This window comes from Chenopodium quinoa, unplaced genomic scaffold, assembly GCF_001683475.1.
Source record: "Chenopodium quinoa cultivar QQ74 unplaced genomic scaffold, ASM168347v1, whole genome shotgun sequence".
NCBI lineage: Eukaryota > Viridiplantae > Streptophyta > Magnoliopsida > Caryophyllales > Amaranthaceae > Chenopodium > Chenopodium quinoa.
The window spans coordinates 5,561,151-5,578,693 of NW_018744693.1; the positions used below are offsets into that span (position 1 = coordinate 5,561,151).

Sequence of the window (17,543 nt, forward strand, 5' to 3'; positions counted from 1 at the left end):
TTGATTGAAAATATAATTCTAAACTACCTTTTTTATCCTACAAATTGAATTCTATATAACTCTATTCTACTTGACACGACACTTGGCATTCCAACTTTTCGCCACTTTTGTTTAGGTGGAAAGTGAATTATTTAATTCTAAATAAAATATAAATCTAATTTTTAATTCGAAAAGTTGGAATGCCAAGTGTCACTGTCTCGTCGCCTGACTAAAAGTTTAGTTTTATATATTAGTTATATGATGACAAAATTCTTAAATCTTATTCGTCACTTTTGTTTAGGTGGAAAATGAATTATTTAATTCTAAAATAAAATATAAATCTAATTTTTAATTGGTCGAAAATATACCTTTGCTTATGTGACACTCCGAATGGTCTCCAAAAATGTCTATATATATATATATATATATATATATATATATTGATATTTTGATTCATATATATTATCGTTAGTGTTGGTTATCGACAACCCGATCATGTTAATCTGTTATGATAAATTGATAATATTTTTGGATACCCGACCCTCGACCCATGTTAAGATTGCTAACCCCCATGAGGCCCAAACAACACCAAAAAAAATAAAAATAAATAAATCCTCACACATTTCCAGTTTCCCCTCTCCCAAGTCAGTGAGTCACGCACTCCTTAGGGTTTTAACTACTTGATCAATTTTTTCCCATTTCAAACCCTTAAACCCTAAAAACTCAACCTCCATTTTTCTCTCTCCTCCATTTTTCCGCCATGGGAAGCCAGCAAGCTGCCAACATCCTCAACAGCGTCGCTAAAACAGCTTTCGGCCTCGGTGCCATCGGCGCCCTCGCCAATTACTCCCTCTACACCGTCGACGGCGGCGAAAAGGCCGTCATCTTCGACCGTTTTCGCGGAGTTCTCGATGAAACTGTCGGCGAAGGTACTCATGTTCGAATTCCATGGCTCCAGAAGCCTTACACCTTCGATATTCGTACTCGACCTCACAATTTTTCATCAATTTCTGGTACTAAGGATCTTCAGATGGTGAATCTTACTCTTAGGGTTTTGTCTCGCCCTGATCAGAATCGTCTTCCTCATATTTTTCAGACTCTTGGATTGGAGTATGATGAGAAGGTTCTTCCTTCTATTGGTAATGAGGTTTTGAAGGCTGTTGTTGCTCAGTTTAATGCTGACCAGCTTCTTACTGATCGTCCTAGGGTTTCTGCTCTTGTCAGAGACAGCTTGATTAAGAGGTATTCATTTTGTTTTTTCTGTTATTTTTTTCTGGAGATCTTGGGTTAGGGTTTTATTCAGCGCATAAATTGTTTCTTGGTCTTTTTTGTTTGATAATTTGAATTTTTTGGTGTTTAATTGGTAGAAATAGAAATTTTATGCTATTGCTGTTGTTTTCCCTGATTATTATGTTGCAGTAGTTAGCTGATTGTGTAGTTGAAGTTCTGACTTGTACATTTTGATTGATCCTGCGACTAGCTGTGTGTTTATTGCGAACATTTTGATTGCACGACTGTACCTTGAAAATTTCTGATTAAGGTCAATGACGTTTAGATAGGGGCAAATAACAGCAAATAAGCGCTGGAAAAAGGTCAATAAGCTCTGATGAGAGTAATGCGGAGCTCAATCTAGTAATTAAAATAAGTTTTCGTTAGTGCCACTAAGTTCGTACAATGTAGGTAATTCCCGGAGAAAGGCTTGTAGGTTTTGATAATTGTAATTTTGGTGAACAGAATGTATTCATGAATCTGCGTGCTTCCTACCACCTCCCCCAACATACACACTGACATACACAAGTGGTTACTTCTTTTGGAATTTTGAAGTGATAACTATTCTGATTTTTTCTTTTTTTTTTTTCGAGTTAACTTTTTTTAGGCGAATGTGGTTTGATTTTGTAAATTGATAGCTCCTTTTCTCATTATGATATTGGTCTCATGCTTCTGGTTGTATAAGTGCAAAATAATTGATTTTGGGAACAAATGGGGGGGTTGAAATGATTTGTGGGTTGTGGATAGTTGAAGAATTGGGAATTATTTGCTTAGAAGCACCACTTTAACTGTCTGATAATCAATCTTAAGGTGCAAGTTTGAAAAAAATAATGATTGATTGTATTCATATGGTTTCTATTTAAAATTCCTTTACCAAATTTGAGCTGAAACACACTTTGGAAGGAAATAATTTGAATTTTGTTAATGAATTTTATTTTCTATTGTGTGCAGGGCAAAGGATTTCAACATCATATTGGATGATGTGGCAATTACTCACCTCTCATACGGTGCAGAATTCTCAAGGGCAGTTGAGCAGAAGCAGGTGGCACAGCAGGAGGCTGAGAGGTCCAAATATGTGGTTATGAAAGCTGATCAAGAGAGGCGTGCAGCAATCATTAGGGCTGAGGGGGAAAGTGAGTCTGCTAAATTGATTTCTGATGCAACTGCATCTGCAGGAATGGGACTGATTGAATTGAGGAAGATTGAAGCCATGAAGGAGAATGCAGCGACAATGGGAAGGAGTTCTAAAGTGACCTACCTGCCTAATGGAAATCAAATGCTTTTGGCAATGAATGCACCTGGTGCACGTTAAGAGCATGGTGAGTTTCCTCTATTGGCTGTAGATGAAATTTAGGCTGTGATTTAGTAGTTGCTGCTGCCTTGAACTTCAGATGGTCAATTGTTTTGGTTTTTTACTAATCTGCATGCTGTTCATGTAAATCTTCTTTTGAACATAACTTCAGTTTGACAGTATGTTACCTAGGTTACGGTGTTATAATTTACAGTAAATTATGTTTTGTTGCGTTTTTTTGAATATATCTGAGCTTTAGATTTTTTGTTTTATCTTATGTGGAAGTTCCCTTGGCTGAAAAAATGACAACAATGCTCAGCCTTACCAAGTTTTTGCCCATGCAAGTCATTACATAAGGTGGATATTTGTTTGTCTATTTGTGAGAGAATTTGTTTGATCAGTGTCGTTACGTATTCTTGATTGTGTCCTGTAATATATCAATAAAATAGAAGATATGATGGGTTTGAATTTTGAGAAACTCTTGAGTTTCTGCTGCAAGGTTTTGTTTATGGTATTTGGAGATGGATTTTGTTATTTGTTGCTCTCTCCATCCCTTAAAGTTTGCCCAATATACTTTCTTTCACTCTATTAAGAGTTGTGTTGAGTGGGTTGGTATATATATATTTTTAAGTATTTGCAATATTAGATAAAGTGGAATTGGGCCAATCTTTTTAGGATAACCTGGGTGATTTTTAAGGGTTATGCATCAGCTTGCAAGGAAATTGAGAATTTCTATTTGCGTATGTCATGAGTGTCCTTCAGCATCTTGTCATGTGAATGAACTGCTGCATTATGCATGCTATCAAAGTCACTACAATACTACATATCTGCATATAGTCTATATTAAACCCTTCACCTGAACATGTGGAAGAGAATGATTTTAGAAAAAGAAAGCTGAAGGTATTCAGAGTAGACTTTAAAAGGAAAGATGGAAAGAGGAAAGGTGACATTCATTGAGTGGATGAGTGGTTTTTCACTACTTTTTCTTGCCTTATAGGGCCTTAACAGTGGGAAATTTATTCTTGAGTTTTGTGGTTTTATGCGCTGACTTTGCACACTGGAAGATTGTGTGTAATTGGAGTTTAGTGGATGTTATCTATTTAAGATATGGTTGCTGAAATGTTGATGTCTCTTGTACCAGTCTAGTCTCTTTTACTTTGGAATGGCTTGCAAAAAAATTATGATTGCCTCTACAATGAGTCTTCTTTTAGTATCAACCAAGTGTTTCATTGTTGCCCTCGTCTGTGATTTATGTTTGGTAGGGGTGCCACTAGCTTAAAGTATGCGTACATACAGCATGCTCCACTGTTGCCTTTTATGTTTTTTTATTTTTTTTTTTTAAAAAAATTCTTCCTGAATGCTGGCTCCATATGCATAATCATGCTATACCTTCATGTGGCAAGCTCCTGCCCCAGCCTGCTTATCTTAGAAATTTAATGAGATCAGATTAATTAATTAAAATCCAGACAGGATTTAATTTAGACAACTTGATTATTTTTTTAATTTATTTGTTATTATGCAGGCTTGGGGTACAAGGAGTGAAGATTGTGAACATCTTCAGCAAAGCAGTATCTTTAGGGTTTTAAGTTGGTGGGAATATCTGATACTGGACGTGAAACATTTTCAGCATTGAGGATTAGACTATTAATGATCTTGGTGGCGAATTAATATTTGTCTAAGCTGTTGATATTTTATCTTTTGTTACAATAACCAATATGTAACCCATAAATTGCGAGCTGTTAAACCAAGTTTATGGTGGTGGGAGTAGCATTCATCTTAATTTTGCCCAAATTTGTTTTACGTTTGATGCTACATTATACGATATTATCAATAAAATTGAATATTAAACCTAATTCAATCTAGATCATTAGAGGAAAACTCATTAAGCAAGTACCAGCGACATCATTTGTTACAATAACCAATATGTAACCCATAAATTGCGAGCTGTTAAACCACATTTATGGTGGTGGGAGTAGCATTCATCTTATTTTTGCCCAAATTTGTTTTACGTTTGATGCTATCATTATACTATAATATCAATAAAGTTTAATATCTATTTTCAAAAAAAAACCACATTTATGGTGGTGGGAGTAGCATTCATCTTATTTTTGCCCAAATTTGTTTTACGTTTGATGCTATCATTATACTATAATATCAACAAAGTTTAATATCTTTTTTCAAAAAAAAATAAAGTTTAATATCAAACCTCATTCAATCTAGATCATTAGAGGAAAACTCATTAAACAAGTACCAGCGACATCAATAGACACTTAGAATGCATATGAGATCCTAGCCAACCAAATAGATGTGAATCGCCAACGGACTTTTTCTCATTCTCGCCTTTGGGCATCAGGTAAGATGTGTTGGGATAGGGTTTTTGCAGGTTACAAGATGGATCGTGTGGGCACAAAGCGACATCGGGCTTCGTCTCTTGATCTGGAGTCCGACAACTTCGCTTGTGAGAAGCATGCTCGCATTGGCCCTTCTTGGGGTTTTGTTACTTATTGTAGTCGTAGTGTGTGTGGTTCAGTTAGTTACTTGTTTTAGGTTGTTTGTTTTGAGTAGACCTTTGTCACAAAAAAAAAAAAAAAAAAAAAAAAAAAAAAAAAAAAAAAAAGTCAATATGGAAATGAATTAACCTGGCAATAAAAGATGGTGTCTAGAAGGATAGATGACAGAAGTAAGTCCTGGGAATTGGATGGATAATCCTGATTACATGATCTTAGCACAAAGCGCAGCAAACATAATTTCCATAACTTTGTATCAATTAAATACTGAAAAACAAAATAATTGTAAATATCATCAAATGATGAAATTTGTTTACCCTCACATTTCACAGCACAAACATAGAAGGATCAATTACAATCGTTCTCAATAATTGCAAAAAAGATGCAAGCCTTACAGGACTAGCTTTATTACTAAACTGTAATTGGTAATAAAAAAATTTCCGCACAAAAATGTGTACCGAAAAAATTGAATCACTCCCCTATTAGATCATAATGGAACAACGGCTATGGTACAAAAGGCTATAAGAATGACAGCATCACAACAACAAATCCAGCAATAATCTGCAAAGCAGATTGATAGCAAGAACTTCTAAACCTTCAGCCCAAAAGAATTTGAATTTTACTGTGAGAAAGCGCCAAAACGGAGCCACCATTTAAAAATTCACTGAAATAACTCTAAATTTGAATGTTCTATTTGTCAGCAAGGGCAATAAGCTGTTCTACAACAACTGGTTCTGCAAGAGTGCTGGTGTCTCCAAGCTCATCAAGTTGCCTTGAAGCAATCTTTCTCAAAATCCTCCTCATTATCTTTCCACTTCTTGTTTTGGGGAGTCCAGGTGCCCAGTGAATCTTATCTGGGGCAGCAAATGCTCCAATCTGAAATTATTGAAGGGGTCCAATTGATTAATCCAAAATTATAGTATGCACGTAGCGGTGGAACATAGAAATAAACAAATTCGCACCAAATATGCATGTAGTGATGGAACATAGAACTAAATAAATTCGCACCAAATGTTTTAACTTTTGAATCCTGAATGTATAAGTGAGTATAATACTGACATCTTTTATTTGACAGGAATTAAAAAAATTGACATTTTAAACATTGGGCCAACCAAAATAATACTGATATCTTTTATTTGACAGGAATTAAAAAAAATTGACATTTTAAACATTGGGCCAACCAAAATTTCTTCATAGTTATACAAGTGTATGCTAAATATGTCACTGATTGAATCAAGCCAATTATTCTTGGAATAATTTGGCCACAGTTTCTGGCAGAAGCAAACACAAATTGGGGAACTAACCTGACTACGGACAGCCATGACAAGGCTTTTGCGAAGCTCTTCACTATAGGGAACACCCTCAACCAAAGTAACAAATGCGTAAATGCCCTGCCCTTTCACCTGAACAAGACAACAGAAACTTATGAAGATTCCAATGAAGGATGGGATAGTGGCATTACTTGCAATCACGAGTATACAAAAGCAGTGTTGCATAAAAATGAGGTGGGAGGACCCATTATACCTCATGCTCAACACCAACCACAGCAGCCTCAGCACACTGAGGATGTGAAACTAGGGCAGATTCCACTTCAGCAGTTCCAATACGGTGACCACTGTACAAAATACAAACATCCATGAAAAGTGCAAGAAAAGGTCCTCAAAATCTTGCGCATTTTCTAGAATAAAACTGATCACTAAACAATGTGGTATCAGGAGTTACCTGACATTGATGACATCGTCCACTCTTCCAGTGAGCCAGTAGTAACCATCTTTATCCCTGGGAAATACAAGAAATGACTTCAACAAACAAATGTGGGATTCCAAATCCATTAACTTAATATGCCAATGTCAATTGATACACATCGGCAATTATTTGTATGATGAAATATTTTACGTAACGATATTAATTACCTGCTACAGCCATCCCCAGTAAAATAATAACCAGGGAATGGCTTGAAATATGTGGTTTCATATCTTTCATGATCACCATATAGAGTACGGAAAGCTGAAGGCCATGAGTGCTTTATACATAAGTACCCGCTACATTCACCTTCTAACTCTTTGCCCTTCTCGTCTACAATGACAGGCTGGAAGTAGAATGGTGCAAAAAATGATGCTAAAGTCAGTATGAAATCATTTACGGTATGAATAATGAGGCTGAGATGAATATAACAACAAATATATATATTTGGAGGCATTACCTGAACTCCAAAGAAAGGATATGAGGCAGAACCTGGCTTCTGTGCCCAAGCACCAGGTAAAGGGGTTATCTGCAAAGCATCAATGTGGACAACATATTACACTCTATACCAATTGTAGTCCATAATGAGTAATAATGGGCAATGGAAATAGGAATGCAGGGGAAAAAGTGATTTACCCACCATAAAGCCACCAGTTTCAGTCTGCCACCAAGTGTCAGATATAGGACACCTTGAATCTCCAACAACATTAAAGAACCATCTGGAAGGATGCACACTCAAGGTTAATAAGAGCAAATCTAATCATTGATATCAACAAACAGAAAGAGCCAGAGTTGGTGAACCTCCATGCACTAGGATTGATTGGCTCTCCCACACTTCCTAAAACCCTTAAGGATTTGCGTGAGTAACGAGTAACATGCTGCAATTTAGACACGCAATTATTAAACTCATATGTATACACGTTTCATGTTCATAACTATGTCGGCTAACTAGTAATTGTGTTGGCTTTACCTCAGTACCCTCACGCATGAGAGATCTGACCAGTGTAGGGGCAGTGTAGAATATTGACACTTTGTATTTATCAACAATATCCCAGCAACGACCCGCATCTGGGTAGGTTGGAGCCTATAAGACAATCAATCAGGCATTTAATAACAATCAGATGCTTCAGCTGTAAATAAACAGGTATTTGCAGTTTTCTTATCACTTTCAAATTAGATTTCAGTAACAAAGAGGCAGGTTATTACCCCTTCAAAAACAATACAGGAAGCTCCATTGAGCAAAGGGCCATATGTTACATAGCTGTGTCCAGTAATCCAACCACAGTCAGCAGTGCACCTATCACATGCAAGGAAAAGTAAGCTATAAATCTTAAAAATGTAATAATGATCTCACAATCTGATACAGAATGAAATAGTTACGCATAATGATGAGATGATGATGAAGATACACAAATAACCACTTGTTAATTAATAATAAAGGGTTGCCTTACCAGTATACATCTGAAGGCTTATAATCAAATGTATACTTAAATGTTGTGGCAGTATATACCATGTAGCCTCCAGTTGTATGAACGACACCCTAAAAATGATCAAGCACCATTAAGAATTTGTGTGCGTAATGTTTATAAGTATAGATTGTAATAGAAAGAAGCATTGATTACATAGCAATGACAATCTCAAATACCTTGGGTTTTCCCGTGCTTCCACTAGTATAAAGCAGAAATAGTGGATCTTCTGCATCAACCCATTCAACATCACAAGTACTGGGGTACTTTGGAACAACATCCTAGAGGGAGAAAAGAAAATTCATTTTCCTTATAACATTCATCTCAAATTTACAAAAATACAGAAATGAAACGGGTCACAAGAATTATATTTACACTGATGGTGCACTTAACTTCCAGCAATTGTCAGCTGAATTGTTACATGCATGTCACAGACCCAGAAGGCCAGAATAGCTAAGGACACTGTCGAATAATATCATAAATATGTACACCACAAGAAAAGCATACCAACCTGCCACCAGATATCTCTTCCTTCCGTCCATTTGGTGTTCTCTCTACTAACGGCTAACTTGTTTTCATATGTTAGGCATACATCTGCTCAAATGATAAAATACCAGAAAATCAGGCATGGTTTAACAAATGCAGCGCTCAATCACAAAAATAAAAACCATAGCTCAAAATTTACATTTGAATTACACAAAATTGCAATAAACAGTCTTTACTTTAACAATCACACTTCATGCAAAGTAATGGAATTTTCACATAATCAGAGACTGAGTACACAGAAACAAATTACAATAAATAATTGAGTAACACATCAATCAATTAGTCATACACATTCCATCCTTTTCATTCAATTAAATCAGGCCACCACTAGAAAATAAATTTATTGGTTATCATAAAGTCAGATTAAATTCTGTGGACCAGAGTTGGTATGTCACATATGATTCCAGCAAAGCTTGAATAGACCATTTTATACACTGAGCTGAAGCTACTAACTGCAACCAGAGAACAAATAGGAAAGAGTTGTATTGCAACATTACTCCATCATATAGACAAGGATGTGAAATCAAATCTGCAGTAAACTGAGGAGCAAACTATGAAGAACAGAATATTTTGGCCATTCAGATGCACCTTGAATTTTGTTTTTACAGATCAATGCAGCAGAACATCTATTTTTAGTTTCGAGATAACATTGAAGGTGCTGTGGAAGAATATTACTGAAAGTAGCACAGTAGTATCATAAAAACTATTTAGTCAAGTCTATACCTACAGAAACGCCGTTCTTAGTTGATTCAGCAAGAGCAGCATCTACTATGTCTTTGAGACCGATTACCTTTGCTCCTCTTTTGACAGCATTGCAAGTAAGGACAACCTTTGGCTTGCAATCTACAATTCTTTGAGCAAGTGACTCTGAAGAGAAACCAGCAAAGACAACCTACAGAAATACATCCAAAAAATTGAAAAGAAAGTAGCAGTCACAAGCAATTGATTAGTTTAGGCTGAAGAATGTCAAAACCCATTGAATTAATTCTATTCAAGCATCGTAAACAATGGTAAAATGAGTAGTACCGAGTGGATTGCACCGATTCGAGCACAAGCAAGCATTGCAATTGGCAGTTCCATGAGCATAGGCAGATAGATGATAACAGCATCACCCTTCTTAACCCCAACATCTTTCAAGTAATTTGCAAGCTGTTGACAAAGAACATAATAACCTTTGGAAAATTTCCCTTTGCATTTGAATCGAACTTGATCCAAACTAAATAAAGACACAAACAAACAACACCCACAATTACCTGGCAAACTTTCTCCAGGAGCTGACTGTAAGTCAAACTGTCATCAAAACCAAGATCATTTCCTTCCCAATACAATGCAATTTTATCACCATTTCCATTCTCAACATTTCTATCCAAACAATTGTAGCAGATGTTGGTGATCCCACCTTTGAACCACTGCCCATTTCAAAATAATGCTCACAAAATCAAAACTAAATCACACACTATTATCCTGAGAAGTGAGTGATCAATATAAAGTAAGTATCACTCACCTCAATGTTAACAGTTCCTTTTGTCACATCCAGATTCTCTGAGCAAACTTCCTTTCCCCATTTCTGTTTCCAATAAAATTCTGAAGCTATATCTCCCCAAAACCCTGATGGATCCTCCACTGACCTCTTGTACATGTCCGAATACTTCACAAATAAAACAAAAACAACCAAAATATAATCGTCAAATTCCAAATTCAAGCAAATGATCCATCAATATAATCAAATCTCATATCCTTTATGACTAACTCGACTCAACTCCCTAAACCAAATCATCAAATTACAAATTTATTTGAATGATCAATCAAAATGAAATGACCAGGATCAAACCCCGTCTACATCATTACCATTTCGACACAAAACCCCAACTCCCTAATCTAAATCATCAAATTACAATATACATGAATGATCAATCAAAATAAGAGAACCAGGATCAAACCCGTCTACATATCCTTTCGACACATAAAAAAAACCCCAACTCCCAAAACTTAATCATCAAATTACACATATCCTTGAATGATCAACCTAAATACGACAACCAGAATCAAATTCCGTCTACATCATTGCCCTTTACGACAAACTCGACACAGAAAACACCCCAACTCGTTAAATTCAGCAAACACCCAAAACAGAAAAACCCCAGAAAAGAACAAAAAACACCTCAGAAGGAGAAGAAACATGAGCATTGCGAGAGAATTCCGGACTAGGAAAAACAAAGTCATTTTCTTCAGAAGCCAAAGCTTCACCAAGAATAACAGCATTCAAACGCGGAATATTCCCAGCACCAGAAGGAAAAACAGGCAAAGATTGAACATGCCGGAGATGATTTTCCGTAGTCATTTTCCGGCGACCCTTTTCGTTAAAAAAAATTCCCAGATCGCAAAAATAGTGATTCTTTTTTATATTATTCTGTTTGGGTAGTTGGGTACTACTACTGCTACTATATAATAACGCACGACTACTACTGTAAGGAGAGGAGAGAGACTGCATCGTTTCTCACGAGGGTGTGTTTGGGTGTTTTCTTTGGAAAGAGTAAGAAAATTTATTTGACTTACAATTAAAATAAATAATTATTTGATGTATAATATATGGTGGCCTGCTTATATAATACTAATGAATAAGATAATTGAAACCATGAAAGTGGGATCTAAAACTTTGAGAGATTAAATTAAATACATATCATTTTCAGGGGTATTTTTTTTATGGACTAGATGATAAAAAGTTTAGATGTTATGAGGTTAATTAATTGATTTTTATGACAAGTTGGGTGGTTTAGAAATAGGGTTTTGTTGTGTATTAATTATGGTTTAATTTAATAATGATGGTTTAAGGGAAAATGAAAAATTGAAGGTTGAAAAGTAAAATAAATGATACCGTACACAAACGTAGAAAAATGGAAATGAGGGTGTTGAGTTGACTATGGAGGAAAGTTGAAGATTGAAAAAATGGGGAAAAAATGGTGGAAGTTGTGTTTTGAATATGAAAATGGTAGATTGAGGAAGATGATGAAAGAAGTTGATAAGCAATGCCAATGATAAGTTAAGGTATGTATATGGCCAAAATGGGTGAGGTGAGAGTTTTTTAGGCAGAAGAACGAAAGATAGAACACAAGTTTATTGCATGGTTTACATCAAAAATAAGTTGGATTTTTGGACCCCACGGATTGGGTAGACTTATGGGGTGGGGTGGCCCTTATATTTTTGTTATCTTTGCCAATAGTATGGACACCAGGTTGGTAGGTGACTTGGTTATTCGTGGGATTTAGATTAAAACTCCCCACGTTTCGAAATAAATGCGTTATTGGCGGTGGCTTAATAGCATATTGATTTATCCACTATTTCAGCAAATGGCACTGAGTACTTACAAAATTCACCAAATGTCATTAAAGTTTTCATAATTCACCAAATGTCACTGACAAACAATACAATGACACCTCATGCCACTAAAAGTATATGGACATTAGTTTTCCGTTAATGCAATTCTTATTTCACCAAATGTCATTACTTTGGAAAATTATTTCAACAAATGTCATTGCTTTTAAAAATTAATACAAAATAATTATTTGGGTTTTTCTACATTTTAACCCTCCAATTTTCCATTTTCTACGATGTGCCCTACCTTTTTGAGAAATCTACACTGTAACCTTAAAATACATTTAGTTTCTATATGGTAACCTTGTCGTGAACAAATTCCGTTAGTGGGGCCTACTCACCATTTTATAATATTTTTTTATCAATTTGCATGTTGAAAATGGTTCCGTTGAAGGTTTTGGGGGGTATTTTTGTTCTAAAGGAATCAAATTGAGCTCAGATTTAGCAAAATAATAACACAAATGCTTCGTTTTGCATATTAAAAAGTCTTGATTTGCGTGTTTACGTATTTAATATGCAAAACAAGACATTTGTGTCATTTTTTGTGAAATCTGAGCTCAATTTGGATCCTTTAGGGATAAAATACCCCCTAAAACCTTTAACGGAACCATTTATAACACGCAAATCGATAAAAAAAATATAACTAACGGAATTTGTTAACGGCAAGGTTACCGTATAGAAGCTAAATATAGTTTAAGGTTACAGTGTAGATTTCTCAAAAAGAGGGGGCACATCGTAGAAAACGAAAAGTTGGAGGGTTATAAGGTAGAAAAACCCTAATTATTTATTTTAATGAATAAAAATAATATTTTTTTTCGATTTTCGTGACGAATATTGTTCGGGTAAGGTTTTTGGGGTCATTTTGACCCTTTATGGATACAAATTAAACTCGGAATTGGCAAAAAAAAAATACATACCCCGTTTTGCATTTTTTTCCGAAAAAAATTACGATATCGACATACAAAATGGGGCATATATGTTATTTTTAGTCAATTCTGAGCTTAATTTGTTCCCATAAAGAATCAAAATGACTCCCAAAACCTTACCCGATCAATTTCGATGGTTAAAAAATAACGACACGCTAATCGAAATATTTTTTAACACACAAAACGGAGCATTTACGTTATTTTTTTGTCAATTCTGAGCTTAATTTGTGCCCATAAAGGGTCAAAATAACCCTCAAAACCTTACTCGATCAATTGATGGTTATAATGTAACGACACGCTAATCGAAATATTTTTCAACACATTAAACGGAGCATTTACGTTATCTTTTTGTCGCTTTCGAGTTTAATTTGTTTCCATAAAGGATCAAAATGATCCCCAAAACTATGCCCGAGCAATTTTTCCATGAAAATGAAGAAAAATAATATTATTTTTATTAATTAAAATAAATAATTAAAATGAATCAATCATAGTATGACACGTGTAAATATTTAATCTTAATGACTAACGAAATTAACGGTTGTTAGTCATTAATGGAATTTGGTGAATTTGTTAAAAGCTCGATGGCATTTGGTGAATTTTGAAAACCTTGATGGCATTTGGTGAATTTTTTAAGTACTCAGTGGCATTTGGTGAAATAGTTGTTGATTCATTTTATTCGTGTCATATACCTCTTGTTTGCAATTATATTGATTTAGGGTCAGTTCCGATTTACTGAAAACAATTGAACTGAAATGATTGGGGTTAAACTGAATAGAATTGAATTGAGAGAAGGAAATTAGGAACTGAACGGAAATGAATTAAAATTAACCTGAACAGAACATGCCCTTAATAGTATAATTGTAATTACGCTTAATCGAATAGTTGAAGGTGTATTATATAAGTTCAACTTGAGCGGATTGATATTAATCCATCTTGAACTTGACCCGAAACCAATAAGGACCCAACTTGATGACAATTCGACCCAAACCTAACCCAAATCTAAATTTAATTTCCATCGTATGTCACCCAAATTACTTTGGGTTACAATTCGGGTCAGCGGGTCGGGTTTGGTTCAAATTTCGGGTCGATTTTCGGTTATGCTTAGAAACTATAAAAAAAATAGTGTAAAACTTAATATTATTATGAAATATGAAATTTGGGTCAAATCGGGTCGGGTTCGGGTTTCTCTCAGTAACTTTGAGTCGAGTTATCGGGTCGGGTCATGTCAGGGATTCTCAGCCCTAACCCAAAACAATTCGATACAACCAAAATTTGAAATTGAATTTGTCCAAAATTTGACTTGAATCAAACTTGACATGTAGCTGAAAGGGTAAACAGCCAAGCATAGCCAGAAATTAATCAAACTTGTCTTTACTTGAACGTAAACCCAATATAGGTCTATCCTAGATTGACCCGTATTGAGCTAGACTCATGACTAGATTTGACCCGATTTTAATTTGACTTGAACACCCGCGCAGATTGACTACTCTTAATAGATATATAATATATAAATGGAGGGATTACAATTTAGCCAATCAAACTATCAGTTGTTCACTGATATTATTAGTATTACAATAATGTTATAAAATAAAGGGGAATAGAAGAGAAATTGGGAAAAAAATAGATTAGTCTACATTATGCCATATAGTGAGGATATATATATATATATATATATATATATATATATATATATATATATATATATATATATATATATACAATATAATTAGGGTTTACTTAGATAACAATAAACCCTAATCAGAATATTCCGGAATGATGAAGGAGGATAATGGATATCCACATAATATTTCATAACACTCCCCCTTGGATGTCCGTTATCGAAGAGTGTGCCTTGTTAAAACCTTATTAGGAAAAACGTAATGAAGGAAAAAGAGTACAATACTCTTCGTAACATGCTCGGGATGTTGTCTCATTGAAAACCTTACCAGGAAAACCTAATGTGGGACAAAACCACTGTTAAGGGAAAAAGAGTGCAGCGCGTATTTTCTCCCCCTGATGAATAGATAACATGAGATTATCTAGTGCTGCAATGAATCCAATATGGTTAGGAGTCTTCTCATATGTAGTAGAATATCATTCCTTGCTCTTCAACCCTCCTAATTTGAATTTGCATCTTCAAGTCTTCACATGAACATATAAATTGTCTTCATTTTACCATGTATGGATTTATCTCTATATCATTCCAAACCTCTATTTGAATAAAGTTACTTTAAAAGCTAAACTTATGCGGTTACGCCTTCTTCTGGAGGTCGTGAATAAAAGAAATTGATGATCATTATTTGATCAAACATTTCTTAATGGCAACACATGATATTATTAAGGAAATTTTTGAAAATAACACCACATTTTTTGAAAAAAATGGACTATACCACCACCTTTTTTCGATTTTTTATTATAACACCATCTAATAAAATTAAATTATAAAATCACCACCAGAAACAGTACTCCGTTATTGAAACTGTTAATGGGGCCCACTATAATGGATACTTTTTGGAAACCCTAATACATATCTTCGATTATCTTCATTAACGTTCATATTTTTCAATTGGGAAAAAAATTAAGGAAATTTTCACATTTGCTACCACCTAAAACGCCTCGCTTCAGATTTTCAAGCGTTAATCCCCTTAGTTTGAACCCCACTGTGATCATACATTAAAGTACGGTGGCGTCCAAAAGGGAAGAAGATAGAGCAAAAGAGTCGCCAACAAGTTTTAGGAACTTGTAAACCATTCACAGGGTGAAGGTTACACCCCTTAACGATCCAAGAGATCGTCAACTCCATAAGGTCTAGAACCAAATAAGGGTTCGGGGATGAAGGTACAAATCCAACCTAAAAGAGATTGAACCTGCCCTAATAATAGGCCTCTACTTTATTCTGATCGTATTCATGTGTGCTTTCTGACTAACATGCAATCAATAGGATTAACCCCTAAACCTGTTTATCTATGTTGGTTGAATTTAATGCACAAATAAACTATTATTGGCGATCACTTGAAATTATAATCAAATTAACCCTAAACAAGATTATTAATTACCTTATTAAGCGTGATTGTTTCGGGGTTTTCTGATGTCCTGCGGGAGAGTTACAATTCCGAGACTGGAACCGGACGCCTGTACCTGCAAAATAACGGAGACTCCTGAGAGCTCCGCCTCCAACGGTCAAGTTAGTACCTGATTAAGGAGTAATTAATACGGAAATTAAAGTAATAAGACCTCTCTAGGTGAGAGTGTTTAATGTTGGTAATCTGCTTTGTTAGCGAGATTAGCCGGTTATTAGTGTTCCGTAATGTTTCTGTTCTTCTCTGTTCTTCAGGTGAGATTAATTGCTTGATCAATTGCCTCTCAATTGCTTGATCCCTTTTAATGAGGATTAATTAAGTATTTATAGTCTTGAGAAGCGTGCCACTCTCTAGGTTTAGGGTAAACCTAGGGCTGACCGGGCCTCTAGACAGGATTGGGCCTTGTTGGCCGGTTTTCCCATTTGGCATGGGTGGACACGTGGCGTGCCTCGATTGGTCCGTAGAGGACGTATCTGTGATTGACACGTGGCAGGCTCCTATTGGCCTTCGTGAAGGACACGTGGCGGAACCTGGTTGGTCCACTTGTCAGACGGTGATTGGTGGATAAAAATCCCCTAATCATTTGCCCCTCACAGGTGGCACGTGACTGGTCACGTGTCGCCTGTGACAGGTGTCGCACGGTGACAGGCGACGGCCTGCTACAGGTGTCACCTTGCAAACGGCCGAGAGATTTTCCCACCCAAATTTTGAATTTGGAAGCGACCCTTCGCCTTCTCACTTTGCCTATATAAGGAAGTGCTGACTTCGGTCATTTTCACATTTGAGAACTTTGCGAGAACATTCGGACCCCTGAACTTGCTCTGACATTTCGGACCTTTTCTGCCTACCGCCTGTTCTGACAAGCCGACTGCACCGGATTTCCAGAACTTCATCAACCGTCACTCGTTCAGGTAACTCAGTTCTCTTACTCTTAATTTTCTTTTTATTTTTTGAAATGGCACCACGGAAGCACACGACACGACCTAAGTTAGTGATCAGCCGGTCACCGGGGACGGCTGAATCTAGGACTAGGAGTGCCGCCTGCCCTTTTCTGGACCCATCTTTGCCCTTTATACAAAGTCCGACTGTATCTGTGTCTATGCAAAACGTGATGGCCAGAACAAAAAAGACTGCTATGATATCAAACTCAGACGGCTCCTCCCAAAGGGTGCTCATTAGTGAAACATCTGACCAGGCGCCAGATGTAGAATTGAAACGAGGCGGCTGCCAAGCCGACAGTTCTGAGAGAGGGGCCAAGGTGGTCCCTTCCCATCTTACCGTTGATATGTCTAATTTTCCTCCTGCTCCTTCTAAGGGAGAGGAGGCGGGCCCCTCTGGGAGAAGGGAGGAGTCGTCCTCTTCGG

General features: G+C 36.1%; 2 protein-coding genes across 2 annotated transcripts; one reads left to right on the forward strand and one right to left on the reverse strand.

Annotated features, from left to right (window-relative positions):
- Positions 1 to 447: 447 nt before the first annotated feature.
- On the forward strand, positions 448 to 4,401 carry LOC110702659 (prohibitin-3, mitochondrial-like). Its single transcript, XM_021880408.1, has 3 exons — positions 448 to 1,221; positions 2,200 to 2,567; positions 4,062 to 4,401. Exons 1-2 carry the CDS (start codon positions 740 to 742, stop codon positions 2,558 to 2,560), a joined length of 843 nt encoding a protein of 280 aa, XP_021736100.1. The 5' UTR covers positions 448 to 739; the 3' UTR covers positions 2,561 to 2,567; positions 4,062 to 4,401.
- Positions 4,402 to 5,286: 885 nt separating this feature from the next.
- LOC110702658 (acetyl-coenzyme A synthetase, chloroplastic/glyoxysomal-like) lies at positions 5,287 to 11,886 on the reverse strand. Its single transcript, XM_021880406.1, has 18 exons — positions 10,963 to 11,886; positions 10,306 to 10,449; positions 10,055 to 10,210; positions 9,828 to 9,950; positions 9,525 to 9,693; positions 8,767 to 8,849; positions 8,435 to 8,536; positions 8,241 to 8,329; positions 7,996 to 8,086; positions 7,760 to 7,873; positions 7,591 to 7,667; positions 7,430 to 7,508; positions 7,250 to 7,318; positions 6,960 to 7,135; positions 6,769 to 6,825; positions 6,571 to 6,661; positions 6,351 to 6,449; positions 5,287 to 5,922 (listed from the first exon to the last, which is right to left on the reverse strand). The coding sequence occupies exons 1-18, from the start codon at positions 11,290 to 11,292 to the stop codon at positions 5,737 to 5,739; spliced, it is 2,235 nt and encodes a 744-aa protein (XP_021736098.1). The 5' UTR covers positions 11,293 to 11,886; the 3' UTR covers positions 5,287 to 5,736.
- Between the last annotated feature and the right edge of the window lie 5,657 nt (positions 11,887 to 17,543).

Excerpts from the sequence above, each read along its gene's own strand:
- LOC110702659 (XM_021880408.1), top strand. The coding sequence starts at position 740 with ATGGGAAGCCAGCAAGCTGCCAACATCCTCAACAGCGTCGCTAAAACA. Across the intron at positions 1,222-2,199 it reads AGAGACAGCTTGATTAAGAG|GGCAAAGGATTTCAACATCA; the intron begins GTATTCATTTTG and ends TATTGTGTGCAG.
- LOC110702658 (XM_021880406.1), bottom strand. The coding sequence starts at position 11,292 with ATGCAGTCTCTCTCCTCTCCTTACAGTAGTAGTCGTGCGTTATTATAT. Across the intron at positions 10,450-10,962 it reads ATGTTTCTTCTCCTTCTGAG|TATTCGGACATGTACAAGAG; the intron begins GTGTTTTTTGTT and ends TTATTTGTGAAG. Across the intron at positions 8,330-8,434 it reads GAAGCACGGGAAAACCCAAG|GGTGTCGTTCATACAACTGG; the intron begins GTATTTGAGATT and ends GATCATTTTTAG.